The sequence below is a fragment of the Tursiops truncatus genome, chromosome X, assembly GCF_011762595.2.
Source record: "Tursiops truncatus isolate mTurTru1 chromosome X, mTurTru1.mat.Y, whole genome shotgun sequence".
NCBI lineage: Eukaryota > Metazoa > Chordata > Mammalia > Artiodactyla > Delphinidae > Tursiops > Tursiops truncatus.
In genome coordinates, this window is record NC_047055.1 from 108,430,314 (window position 1) to 108,445,352 (window position 15,039).

Sequence of the window (15,039 nt, forward strand, 5' to 3'; positions counted from 1 at the left end):
GCAGCTGGGCCTGTGAGTCATGGCTGCCGAGCCTGCGTGTCCGGAGCCTGTGCTCCGCAACGCGAGAGGCCACAACAGTGAGAGGCCTGTGTACCGCAAAAAAAAAAAAAAAAAAAAAAAAAAAAGAACCACAGATAGAGACATCAGAATCTCTCTGACAAGATGAAATAATGAAGGACAGCCAAAGGAAACGTTAGCAAAAGGAGAAAAAAATTTAAAAAGAGTTGATTGGTGTGAAAATAGACATCAAAGTGGACTGTAGTTAAATCCTAACAAAGAAAATTACAATTTAGAATTATATTAAGTTCGCAAGTTTTTTTGTAGGGTATAGTAAAACTCATCAAACATCTGTACAGTTCTTTTGGAAAAATCAAGATTCACTCTCTGTGCTGGGGCTATACCACCAAACAATGCTACATCTCCACCTAGCGACGTAACAGCACAAAGCTGACCAAGAACTCCCAACACTTACACCAATAAATACTGAAATCTACAAATGATGCTTCCTTATCCATATAAAATGCCAATACGTCTCCACAAAGCAACTCCTCCAAGGATAGGACACCTTTAAAGATGTTTAAACTGCTCTTCCATTCACCAAAAAACAGGAAACGAGCCCAACTCCACTAAATGTGCTAGTTCCTCATGGCATTATGAAGAGAAAGTATGACACAAATGTAACATGTGGAAGATAGGAGAGTCCAGATAGATGCAGCCAACTTGAAACTCAAAGACTCAATATGGTTCCTGAAACCACATGAGTAAGAATTTTTCAAGCATTACCACAAATTACAGTGTATCAATGCTGTCACTGACAACTGCATTATGATCCATGAAAAACTCAAGACACGACAATGAGACTCACATATACCAGCCAGCCAAAAGTCTTCTGGGGGCAGTACTGGTAAAAGCTATATTCACATGCATCTTATAAATTCCCGGGGCATATCATAATGCCTTGGGCACCATACACACCCAGTGAGCATCTGTTAAACGGAACAATCCTGCCCATGCAAAGATTCTCCAGGTTCAATCAATTATACTGATTCGAGATGTTCTTTTTGGTCAGACTGGGAACTAGTGGGCTAGAGTGGTTCCCAAACCCGTGTGTGTGCGTAGAATTCATTAGCAAGTTAAAAAAAGAAGTATAGGTTAAACGAACCCCTGGAGGTGCTGATGCAGTAGCTCTGTGTTGAGGCCTGGGAATCCACAGATTTCAAAAATTCTGAAGAGAAGGTAGATTTGGAGACCACTGGCCTAGAAAGTCAAGGCTGGGTCATGCTAATTCTATCACTGTCACTCCCAGGCCATGAATGATCATGGAGTACTGAGGAGTATGACAGCACATATATACTCAAATAGGATACTTCTGTTTAAGTGAAGTACCATAAGAATGGAAAAGTTTTTTAAAAATCACCAACATAACAACCAAACTTCAACTACTGGCTTAAAAATTCACTTCCTTTATATCTAGAGTAAAATGCAAGTTCTACTAACAATAAGCTTTCTAATAAAACTTTTCTATTGTTTAAATAGAAACCAAAATCTTAAAATACGATAATTTATCAAATTACTTTTATCTGCAATATATTTGAGTCACTATTTACCACCCAATCTTTAAAATGAAATATCAGGAAATGATTATTACTGCCACTGAACATAAGTGCTTTTCATTGTTTTAAGAACCTGTTTTCAAGGGAAATAAGGTACCGATGATAAAGTAACAAACAAAAATGTAGGGGTAGGGACTTCCCTGGTGGTCCAGTGGCTAACACTCCATGCTCCCAAGGCAGGGGGCCCGGGTTCGATCCCTAGTCAGGGAACTAGACCCCACATGCCACAATTAAGACTTTGCATGCTGCAACTAAAGATTCCACATGCCTCAATGAAGATCCCACGTGCTGCAACTAAGACCTGGCATGGCCAAATAAATAAATAATTTAAAAAAAAGAAAAAAAAACTGTAGGTGTAGCACATTTCTACTTCCCCAGGATAGAATACCCAAACTATAAACACATAAGGCTAAAACTAAAAAAGACTGAGCCATAAAGAGTAAGGTGAAGGTTCACATGGCAACCAGCCCAACAGATCCACTGTAGCCACAAATCAGTTTTAAGAAGCACACAGGAAAATTTAAGTGTATGGACACTATTTTATTAGATGTTTTTACTAGAAGCTATGCAAAATTCACCAGAGGACCCTGCTATCAAATACTGGACTGGCCAAAAAGTTCATTCGGGTTTTTCCATATGATCTCGAATGAACTTTTTGGCCAACCCAATATTAGCCTCTATCACAAATACATGCCATTGTTTGTTTACAGATATCTTATAAGAGACTGGACAAAGATGAAATTTGAGTGAGAAGACAAACATGAACAGGATATCCAAAACCATAAAGCTCGAGTTTAAGAAACAATGCCTGGGGCTTCCCTGGTGGCGCAGTGGTTGAGAGCCCGCCTGCCGATGCAGGGGATGCAGGTTCGTGCCCCGGTCCGGGAAGATCCCACGTGCTGCAGAACGGCTAGGCCCGTGAGCCATGGCTGCTGAGCCTGCGCGTCCGGAGCCTGTGCTCCGCAACGGGAGAGGCCACAGCAGTGAGAGGCCCGCGTATCGCAAAAAAAAAAAAAAAAAAAAGAAAGAAACAATGCCTGAACAAGATAAAGGTAAACGACCACAAAGCATTAGAGTCACAGGTATGCTGCTTTTTTTTTTACTCCTTCATTTTATTTATTTTTTAAAATTAATTTTTATGGGAGTATGCTTTCTTAAAAGCAGCATACTTTACAATGTATGCTGCTTTTAAGAAACACTTTTAAGGGCTTCCCTGGTGGCGCAGTAGTTAAGAATCCACCTGCCAATGCAGGGGACACGGGTTCAAGCCCTAAGGCCATGCACCACAACTACTGAGTCTGCACTCTAGAGCCCGCGAGCCACAACTACTGAGCCCGCGTGCTGCAACTACTGAAGTCCGCATGCTTAGAGCCCATGCTCCGCAACAAGAGAAGCCACTGCAGTGAGAAGCCCACGCACCACAACAAAGAGTAGCCCCCGGCTCGCCGCAACGAAGACCCAAAGCAACCAAAAAAAAAAAAGAAACGCTTTTAAGTCACAAAGCAATTCTAATAAGGTATGTCTATCATTACTTACCCAAAACCCATCTCGAGTGGGAAGCATCAGGGGTTTTTCTGAAGTGCTAGACCCTCTCCCACTGCCCAAAGCGCAGCCAACTGGAGAAGTGGGGGGCAGAGCATCTAATGTACGGGCGACCAATCCACAGGCTGACTAGAATCCTAAAACCTGCGGTTGTGGGCAAAAAGACGGGCTGAGCCGATGAAATTCATCCTGTGCGAATTCAGGATGGAGACACTCAGGCAGGGCAGAAGGCAAAAGGAAACACTTATTAGAGTTATGATGATCTAGGCCTGGAGTGCCTGTCACTGCCCTAAACAAGCTGCCCTAAAAAGGCTGCCAGTCTACAGACAAGAGTGGGGCTGAGGGGCTGTGACTTGACAAACCCACTTACGCAGAAAAAAACCCTTGCTTTCTGTTTCCCAGTTCCAATTTCTATAGCTCTGACTACAAAGTGGTTCCTGCCCTAGGATTACCATGGGACCAACTAGGTTCTTTTAATACATCTGTCTCTTGAGTTGGTGGGAGTGGGTCTCTGTTACTTGCAACCTGAAGAGCCCGGAGTGAGAGCACAAGACGTTATTTCTGAACCAGAATAATGACACGCTCTGCAGAAACTGTTTGTGTGCTATTACGCTAAGCCCAGCAATAAGAGCATTTAGGAACAACACAGGCAAGCTAACGTCGCTGTGAGAGCTGACTTTTGTGCCAAGTATTTGTTTGTACCTTTAAAACGATCTTATCACAGGATTTTCCATTTTGTTTCCTGGTTTCTTACACAGAAAGGAGGGAAGAGGGTCACAATGGAAGGCACCTCCCAGAGGATAATAGGAGCTGCTCTACAACACTAATTCTAGCATTCACTGCCACGAGGCTATAATTTGCAGATGTGTGAAGGCAGATATTAGTGTGCTAAATAAGCAGCGAGGGGGCCTGCTTCAGTGTCCTGCACGTTCAATTACGATGATGCAAGACGCACCCCACTTCTACGCATTTATACAACTGTCTAGTCAAAAGTAAAAACTGTGTCCCTGCCCTTCTACATAAAAGTTTCCTAGAGTCTGTCTCAAGAGATCTAAGTACGGAATCATTGTTAGTTCATTAAGGCTTCCTAAGGCTATAAAACACGCACGTGCACGTGCATAGGCATGTACGGGCACACGCACATGCACGCACGCACACACACAGCGGTCATTTGGACTGGACATCTGACTATGCTTAAACCATGCAGGACCTTCACAGCTGAGAAAATCAATAGCAGAGCTATCATTAAAACTCAGAACCCCTACACCTTGTAAATCAAGTTTCCTAAAACAAAAGGGAAAAAAAATATTAGAGACAGAGGGAGAACAGTATGGAGGTTCCTTAAAAAATTAAAAATAGACCTACCATATGAGCCAGCAATCCCACTACTGGGCATATACCCTGAGAAAACCACAATCCAAAAAGATACATGTACCCAATGTTCACTGCAGCACTATTTACAATAGCCAGGACAGGGAAGCAACCTAAATGTCCATCGAAAGATGAATGGATAAAGAAGATGTGGTACCTATATACAACAGAATATTAGTCAGCCATAAAAAGGAACGAAATTGGGTCATTTGTAGAGATGTGGACGGACCTAGAGTCTGTCATACGGAGTGAAGTAAGTCAGAAAGAGAAAAATAAATATTGTACAATGTATTAACGCATATATGTGAAATTTAGAAAAATGGTATAGATGAACCTATATGCAGGGCAGGAATAGAGATGCAAATGAAGAGAACAGACGTGTGGACATGGCGGCGGGGGGGGTGGGGTGGGAAGGGGGGATGAACTGGGAGATTAGGATCGGCATATATACATTAGCATGTGTAAAACCGATAGCTAGAGGGAACCTGCTGTATAGCACAGGGAGCTCAGCTTCGTGCTCTATGGTGACCTAGATGGGTGGGATGGGAGGTTGGGGAAAGGGAGTTCCAAGAGGGAGGGGATATATGTATACATATAGCTGATTCACTTCGTTGTACAGCAGAAACTAACACAACATTGTAAAGAAGATTAGCTGAAAAATCTCAGAAGGTACGAGGAGAAGGTAAAAATCAGTGAAAAAAATACCAACTACTTTCAAAAGAGGAAGGGAATGGTAAGACGTCACTGAAAGTTGAAGGAAGCTGACACACATCTCTTCCTCTCCTTGACAGCATTCGGGGGTATTGGGAAGAAGAGCTGGGGGGGCGTGGGCCCTTTGGGACTCTGACTATTGTCCCTGGGGCATTTGGGGGCGGAGACTCCAGTGCCTTTTTGCTAGAAGACATGGAAGAACTTCCAGGCCTTCTGATAGTTCGTGCTGTCTGCCTTGTTTATTTTTTCTCAGTCTTATTTTGAGCCAGAAAGAGCTTCTGCTTCGGTATGCAGACACTTAGAGAATTAAAAGTGGGGTCCACAGGGCATGAAACAGAAAGCTATTAAAATATGCTTTCTCCACGGGGAGGAAAGAGACCTTCAGGCTTCCTGCTAGGGTGCCTAGCCAATTTTGCCATGGTAGGAAAGGTAACTGATTTAAGACTAATATCTCATTGAGGAATAAAGATTATATACACCTAGCTGGGAAAACTATTTGAATATAGAGGTTATCAGTATAGCAGATCAGACACTGAATTCATCCAGGAAGGCGGTGTGTGATGGGCATTAGTGCTGGAGATGGGGAAATACACAAGTACTGCGGATTTCATATGAAGAGACGCATTATTCACAGTTGCTATCTGTAAACTTGGTATGAATTCAATATAAAACAATGTTCTTGCTGGGTTATGAAGACAGGTGATTTTTAGTCTCTTCTCTCTTTTCCCACATTTTCTCAGTTTTCTTCAATGAGCACTTTTTATTATTTTGGTAATATGGTATTAGTCCTCTTGACTGACCAAAACGGAAACAGAAGTTGGATGACTGACAAAAAAGTTGGATAGTGGGAAACCATAAAATGACTACAATTGTAAACATTAACTTAAAATACACATTTGAATACACAATTTATTCCTCTACCAATCTTTTCATATAAGGCCAATGTCTCTCCTTTGAAGAGGCGTCAGCTTGGGGTTCCAGATGATACTTCTTAGATAAACAATATCACACACATCTATGAATTCCAATTCCTATTTCTTTAAAGTGCAAGAAACTTAAAGATACTTGTCAAGCAATCCGAGTGCAGATTCCTTCTGGGATTTTTACTCAGTGCCGCCCTGTCACCTAAAAGTTATCTTGTTCACAGTCATTTCATGACATTTTTAAGAATCTCTTCTTTATCAAGTCTTTCCAAAGCATTCGACTTGATTTTTATGGAAATAAGTCTCTTTTTTGTACTCACGTTTCTTCAGTTTACATAACGTATAAATAAATTATGTATATTTATACATATTCATGTGGTATAACTTACACCAACGGTGTGAGGACAAGTAAGTGACCCTCAGTAAGCGTATGTCTCACCAAGTGGAAGAAGCGTCAGGGCATTCTAGAAAGTACGTACAAGCCAAGCGTCCTCAGTGTGCTGTGGGTATGATTTATGAAGGGAATGAAGGCGGCAGAAGAGCTGATGATGTGGAAGTTGCTTTGCGGGTTCATGCAGTTTCAGAATCTGAAACCAGCCTCCACTGTTGTCTTAAGGAAAGAGGCTATGAAGAAATGAAAAGCACGGTTTGAAAGAAGCGGTGGGGAACAGGGAGCAGCGCAGTCCTTGCCCCTCGCCCCATGAGTGTGAGGCTGGAAGTGTGCTGGGGGAGGTGACATGCCCCGTGGCAGAGGGGCATGGGGGGGTGATCATCATGGGATACAGCTTTGCCAGGAGCCCAGGCTTTAAGTTGTGCCAGATGAGTGGTAGGAATGGTTACGTGAGAGGATGGAGTAAAATGTGTTCATGGTAACTGGTGGACTCATTGGGTATAAAGTCAAAAGGGGCAGGAGAAAGAGTGAAGATAAAGCTGTGAGTGAGCGCGGGAAGAGGGAGAGGCTGGGAGGCGACCGGGCCCAGGGTCAAAACCTCGACTAGAAAGGCCAAAGAAAGCAGGAGGCACAAACTTCTAGTTTCTTTCTTTCAAATACTGATCCAACTGTTTTGCACACAATCTTCCGCTAGTGTTTGGTATGAAACTTCTGTCCCTGAGAGGAGTGAGGCAAGCGTGGATGAGAGTAATTCCAGCCCTTGAGGAATTTACACCCCCATTAGAGAGACCAACAGAAGTACAGAACGATGCCAAGACCGGGCAGGATGTAATAAGTCCAGTAAGAGCCACACAGACAGTAAATGCTCAAAACAATGGCTTCTGCTCTCCTCCAGCGTCCAGCCTCATCCTCTGATTCACTTGAGCGCTGCTTCATCCCTCTGCCCTAACAACTGCCAAGAACAGTCCGTTACTTCTCTACTTACACTGACTCATGGTTAAAATCTCTCTGAAAAATTAGTGAGAGACTTTTTGTGAAGAAACAATGAGATGATAAAAAGGAGTATGATTTTTTTTTTTTTTTGAGGTACACGGGCCTCTCACTGTTGTGGCCTCTCCCGTTGCGGAGCACAGGCTCCGGACGCGCAGGCTCAGCGGCCATGGCTCACGGGCCCAGCCGCTCCGCGGCATGTGGGATCTTCCTGGACCGGGGAACGAACCCGTGTCCCCTGCATCGGCAGGCGGACTCTCAACCACTGCGCCACCAGGGAAGCCCAATTTTTTAACATCTTTATTGGAGTATAATTGCTTTACAATGGTGTGTTAGTTTCTGCTGTATAACGAAGTGAATCCGCTATATGTATACATATATCCCCATATCTCCTCTCTCTTGCGTCTCCCTCTCACCCTCCCTACCCCACCCCTCTAGGTCGTCACAAAGCACCGAGCTGATCTCCCTGTGCTATGCGGCTGCTTCCCACTAGCTATCTATTTTATATTTGGTAGTGTATGTATGTCCATGCCACTCTCTCACTTCGTCCCAGCTTACCCTTCCCGCTCCCCGTGTCCTCAAGTCCATTCTCTCTCTACGTCTGCGACTTTATTTCTGTCCTGCCCCTAGGTTCTTCAGAACCATTTTTTTAAAGGGAGTACATTTTTACAACTTTATTATGAAGAATTGCAAACGCTGACGGAAGTGCAGAGCACAGTGCAGAGAATCCTAGTGCACTCATCGCCAGCCTCAACACTTCTCAACACAGCCTGATCTTTTTCACTGCCCTACCTCTTGATAATTTTGAAGCAAATCCCACAAGGCATTTGATATCATGTGTGATATTTCAAAATACCTCTCTTGAAGCTAGGACACCTTAAAAAAAAATAACCACAATACCAATATGATACCTAAAAAAATCAACAATATTTCTTGAAATATTTCATCAAATATTCAAGTGTCTTATAAATGTCCTAAATGTTTTAAAATATTTGATAATTTATGCCAGAAACAAAAGCAAAGGCACCAACTTATTATATAATCAATGGTATAAATGAGAAGGCAAATGACTCACATGAGGCCCAAGGATGCTCATGAACTTGTCTATCTACAGCCCTTCCTGGGTGCTAGTGCTGCTTCAGGAGCTCTACATATATTATCTCACTTAACCCTAGGACACAGCTGAATTGCCAAGAGCACCATTTTATTGATGACGAAACTGACGCCCAAAGAGGTTATGTAACATGTCCAAGGTCACCTAGCTAACCTAAATGTCTATCAGCTGATGAATAGATAAAACAAAATGCAGTCTATCCATACAGTGGAATATTACTTGGCCATAAAAAGAAACAAAGTACCGGTTTATGCTACAACATGGATGACACTTGAAAACACTGTGCTAAGTGAAAGAAACCATTCACAAAAGACCACATACTGTATGATTTCGTTTATATGAAAGGTCCAGAAAAGGAGTATCTATAGAGACAGCAAGTACTGGGTTGGCCAAAAGGTTTGTTTAGTTTTTTCCGTAAGATGGCTCTAGTAGTAGCACTTAATGGTCTTTAACTTCATTTGAAACAATTTTGTTAGATTGTATGTGACAGCTGTCATATCAGCGTGCACTTAAAAAAAGACATCAAAATTGGTGAAATTTTGCGTAGCCGTTTAAATATTGAAGATGGAAGAAAAAAAGCAACGTTTTCGGCCTATTATGTTCTATTATTTCCAGAAAGGTAAAAATGCAACTGAAACGCAAAAAAAGATTTGTGCAGTGTATGAAGAAGGTGCTGTAACTGATCGAACATGTCAAAAATGGTTTGCGAAGTTTCGTGCTGGAGATTTCTCGCTGGAAGATGCTCCACGGTTGGGTAGACCAGTTGAAGTTGACAGCGATCAAATCAAGACGTTAATTGAGAACAATCAACGTTATACCACGTGGAAGATAGCTGACATGCTCAAAATATCCAACATGAGCACTGAAAATCATTTGCACCAGCTTGGTTACATGAATTGCTTTGATGTTTGGGTTCCACATAAGTTAAGTGAAAAAAAACTTCTTGACAGTATTTTGGCATGCGATTCTCTACTTAAACGTAATGAAAATGTTCCGTTTTTAAAACAAATTGTGACAGGCGATGAAAAGTGGATACTGTACGATAATGTGGAACAGAAGAGATTGTGGGGCAAGCGAAATGAACCACCACCAACCCCACCAAAGGCCGGTCTTCATCCAAAGAAGGTGATGTTGTGTATATGGTGGGATTGGAAGGGAGTCCTCTATTATCAGCTCTTTCTGGAAAACCAAACGATTAATTCCAACAAGTACTGCTCCCAGTTAGACCAACTGAAAGCAGCACTAGACAAAAAGCGTCCAGAATTAGTCAACAGAAAACGCATAATCCTCCATCAGGATAACGCAAGACCACATGTTTCTTTGATGACCAGGCAAAAACTGTTACAGCTTGGCTGCGAAGTTCTGATTCATCGGCTGTATTCACCAGACATTGCACCTTTGGATTTCAATTTCTTTCAGTCTTTACAAAATTCTCTTAATGGAAAAAATTTCAATTCCCTGGAAGACTCAAAGGCCCCTGAAAGAGTTCTTTGCTCAAAGATAAAAAGTTTTGGTAAGATGGAATTATGAAGTTGCCTGAAAAATGGCAGCAGGTAGTGGAACAAAAGGGTGAATATGTGGTTCAATAAAGTTCTTGGTGAAAATGAAAAATGTGTCTTTTATTTTTACTTAAAAACGGAAGGCACTTTTTGGCCAACCCAATAGATTAGTGGTTGCCTAGGGCTGGGGAGAGGGCTAGTAGGGAGTGACTGCTAATGGCTATGGGGTTTCTTTTGGGGTGATGAAAAAGTCCTAAAATTGGATTATGGTGATGGTCGCACAACTCCGTAAATAAACTAGAAACCCCTGAATTGTACACTTTAAATGGGTGAATCGTATGGCATGTGAATTGTACCACAATAAAGCTTTTTTAAAAGTAAATTACCGAAAAGTCGAACATTTCTCAAGCCAAGGAATGTTTATTGACCATCTACACAGGCGTATACTAAGTCCTATGCGAGTCACAAAACAAGTATAAGACAAATACCCTGACTTCAAATTGCTTGCAGTTCAAGAGAAAAGGCACATATGCAATATATTACAATGCACTTTTGCTTTATGAATGTGTACCTTTTTTTTTCTAAGGGCAGTCAACTATCTGAACCAGGTTTTCTGAATCATAAAAGCCACTGGCTAGGGCCAGATGAACATACAAGTGGTGATAAGACCAAACCTGCTTCCCTTCCCTGCTGGGGGCCTACAGAGGGTTATCTTGTGAGAGAGAAACCTACATACAGGGTTCTTAGGGTGCTGAAGCTGAGCCTATTCACTTGTAACTGAAGTAATGTGAGTACATGTTTTCTAACTAAACAGAGGCCAGGGCAGCCTGACAAGCCTAGCCTGAGCTAAGGCCACCAGGGGGATGCCCAGGGTAATCAAACAGCACAGGTTTTCCTTAGCTTTAGCGGCTGAAGATCTGGTCTGTTTCCTCACTGGGGAGGCTGCCCACATGGGGCACCGTCCCCTGGCCCTCCAAGCTCCAAGAGCAAAGGTCACTCTGCTTGAGGCAGGCCTGAGAGCTCTGCCAAGGAGACAAGGCCCTCGTCTGCCTCCTGGTCATTTAGCTACACAATCCAGAAAAAGTAAGAGCAACAGAGATCCCAATGAAGATCGGAGAGAGCTATGGTCCTGAAACTAGTAAGGTGTGTGTTTAGATAAGGAGAGGAGGGCCACAGCAGGAGACACAATCTAGGAAAGGGGACAGTCTGGGGATCCGAGGCTGCAGAGAATAACCCTAACACCGAAGAACACTGAAGAGGTCCAGGAACCTGGAGGATCACTTACAACCAGGAAGGCTTTCTGGAGCTAGCATTGATCTTAAATGAAAAATGAGGAGACTGCTGTTCAAATTCCAAGTGCCCAGGCACTAGGAACATATGGCTCTAGGGTTCTGTTCTACCCTGAGGCTGCTGGAACAGAGTCCAGCTCCACATCCAGTGAACCCGTGAAGCCCAAATGCCATGTAGATTCGAAAACCTGGAGTGCATGTCAGAAAGATATATACGTTTTACAAACACGTGAATTCAGCTGAATTTTATAACAGGGGTTTGCAGTCTCTGAAATTTTCAGACAGTGGTGGCAATTGAAACTTAGACTCTTAAGCTAATAAATATTTACTGTTTAGCTAGAACTATAAGAAAAGCCTTAGTCAATGAAGTAGAAACTCCGATTTTGAACATTACTAATTATGCATCGCTTCCTGAGCCACCTAGAAAGAACAAGGCATATTTCGATCAAATGGCTTGGGCCCAGAGTGGCCTGATGAACCAGCAAACAGTTCAGCGCCATAACCCTAGAGCCAAGCTGCCTCAACGAAACCACAATCCTACTGGAACCACAACCACTAACGTTACATTGGCCTCCTTACCTTTCACAACATCAGCCACGTTGCAAGTGGGATCAATACTTCCTATGTGTTTGGGATGCGCAGGATTGGTGTCACCGCCGAACAGTAGTGCTAAACAAACACAAGGGAAAAGGGAGAGGATTAAAAACACAGCAGGCTAGGATGGTCAGGCAGAGAAATATGGGGCTTGTAAGTTTTGAAAAGATTTTCTTATTGTGAAAACCGTTTTAGCATCCACAGTGACTCAGAGCAACAGAATCCACTCAACTGGTGGGTGATCAGCTATCAGACAACTGAGGAGGAAGGATGTGCTGTGAAATCTGCCAGGTGCAGTTAGCAGGTCCTAAAGCAGTGACCTGGGCCGGGTACCCAACCCGCTCTCCCCAACACAACGTGACTTGGATGAAAAAAACTTCCTTTCATCCTCAGCCAAGTTTACCCACCTTCTCAGCACTACCCTAGACATTTATTCCAACATTCACTAAATATTTAGAAAATGCAGTCTGCACCATTAGACCAGGCTTGCACAGGGTCTTCACCATGAGCACCTCAAATGCCTCCACTGTGGAGCTTATTTTTCACCGTACTACACACGAACGCTATTTGTGCAAGCGTTTTTAAAAGTACATTTAACTACTTTCATAATATACAAGGTTTGCAAAATTTTACTTCTGAAAAAAACCAAAAGGACCCCCAAAGAAAAAAGTAATCTGAATTCAAATGTTTATATGTGCAGCTATTTTTAAATCAAACAAAAATTGGGAATAACTCAGGCTCCACAAAAGGAGAATGTTTAAACAAAATAGGTAGAGATTTTAATTATGAAAAAGGACAAGTATGGGCATTAGGCCAATACATAAAGTGCCAACTAATTAAGTGGAAGAAAACCAAGAGGTGTGCAAACGTAGTCAACGACCGAAAAACATGTACGTATATATGAAGACACACATATGTAGGTCAGAAAGAAACTGTAGTTATCTAAGTAGTTTAAATAGTATTTGGGTTCTCTTTTTTCCCCTATAAATTTCCTGTAAACTGTCAAACATTTACATTTTAAACAGACACACGTTTAGAACAAACCCACATTTAACAGCTGCATAACATTTGGTTATCCAAATAAAACACATTAGTAAAATAAAGATGCTCTGTCCATTTTCTGACTCAACAGAGAGGGTGAATTAGACGCTAGACACCTGGATGCTTTTTCATAAGAATTATGAAATCCGACAAAGAAACACGCTGAAAATCAGTTTAAAAGTTTTTGTGAAGAGAATTTTAGTTGTTGTTTTTTTTTTCTTATCTGCTTATCAGCCTAGAGAGGAGACTAAAACTCTCAATACAAGATTAGGGTTTGACAAACCCGCTTAATCTGATTTCACTGATCACTGTGAAATAAAAGATCCATGCTCATATTGCCAACTTGTCAGTTCAATATTGTTAGTATCAATGTTTTTAAAACCAAAAAGGAAAACATGTGACATCCTGAATGAAGACTAGAACAGACCCTAGAGACACTGAAAGTATTCAGAGATGAACACCAGGCTGCCATTAAAGCCGGTCCCTCACCCCCACCAGGAATGTAACAGGAGAGGCTTAAAAGGCAGGCAGTGGTCCTGTCTCAAATATGAGCACCCAAAAAGCCTTTCAAGGATTTCTTTTAACAGAGAGTTCTAATGATTAGCTTTTTCACAGATAGGACTCACTTAGGAGAAACTGAACTAGAAATGAAATTTCTAGACAAAAATGCAGATCAGTAAATTAAAAATGAAGCAACAGGAAAACATGTCGGAGAAATCACTCTGGTTATCTTTTCAAAACTGGACCAAGAAAAGCCAACTTACTGTGCTGGTTAATAAGCATGCGGAAAGAGATGCGGTTGGTATAAAACCGGTCCAGAAAATACTGGATGTTACTGCTAATGAACGGATCAAACCCAAACTTCTCCTTGTACTCGATCACTCCTTGGGCCATTGTAGGAACCACATCATTGTGTCTATTTCTGACTTTAATCAGAACTTGTAGAAAGCTGTGTGGGAAGGAAAGAAAAAAACGGTCAAAATGGTCAAAATCTCATGGGCTAATGTATAAACTTCCCAGGTCTATCTCAGTACTATTTACCTGTTGGTATTTATTTTATAAGGCAGAGACATCATTATCATCACAGGCTACAAGGAAGTACTCACGAGAAACTAAAGTATTACTCAGTTTTTGCTTGAAACTTTCTACAGAAAGTCTTCCTTCAGAGATACAAAAAGTAGAAGGTGGGCTTCCCTGGTGGCGCAGTGGTTGAGAGTCCGCCTGCCGATGCAGGGGACGCGGGTTCGTGCCCCGATCTGGGAAGATCCCACATGCCGCGGAGCGGCTGGGCCCGTGAGCCATGGCCGCTAAGCCTGCGTGTCCGGAGCCTGTGCTCCGCAACGGGAGAGGCCACAACAGTGAGAGGCCCGCGTACCGCAAAAAAAAAAACCCCAAAAAAACAAGTAGAAGGTTCTAGTAAAGAAAAAAAAATGCTCAAATGCCTTTTTAGGAATCCACTGACTTTCCAGATAAGTGATTACTAATAATACAGATTCTATAACTGTTTGCTGAATACATAATTGCAGAATATATTAATATTTCTTCTGACAACATGAAGACAATCCCAAAAATCTCCAAGGATTTATTATGGAGTCTTAAAGAAATAGCTTCCATGAAGAAATAATGTCAAACTTTTTAAGAATAAAATTTTGAAACGAATTTCTCTCAGCAGTAAAATATGCTGACGAAATGTAGATAGAACAATGGTGATTAAGACAAACCTATTCAAGAATTCCAGTATATTACTGTAAAAGTGCAGAGGGAAAAATATATTGAGAATGGTAACTAAGAACAGAAAGACAAGTCAATGGAACCAAATAAAAAGCCTGGAACCAGGATCAAGGGTGAATGAGTATGTGTGTGTAAAAATTCAGCATATCGATAAAGTGACAATGTAAATCAGTAGGGAAACAAATTAGTTGGGACAGCTGGCTAACAATTTAAGTCACACCTCAATTTTA

General features: G+C 42.0%; 1 protein-coding gene across 3 annotated transcripts in view; it reads right to left on the reverse strand.

The window, feature by feature from the left end:
* The window catches only part of PDK3 (pyruvate dehydrogenase kinase 3), a 138,963-nt gene that overhangs the window by 32,532 nt on the left and 91,392 nt on the right, over positions 1-15,039 (reverse strand). For all 3 annotated transcript variants that reach the window (XM_033850127.2, XM_033850126.2, XM_033850125.2), the window contains exons 4-5: positions 13,843-14,027; positions 12,023-12,112 (exon numbers count right to left, since the gene is read on the reverse strand). In XM_033850127.2, coding sequence (XP_033706018.1) covers positions 12,023-12,112; positions 13,843-14,027 — 275 coding nt within the window. The remainder of the gene's footprint in view (positions 1-12,022; positions 12,113-13,842; positions 14,028-15,039) is intronic.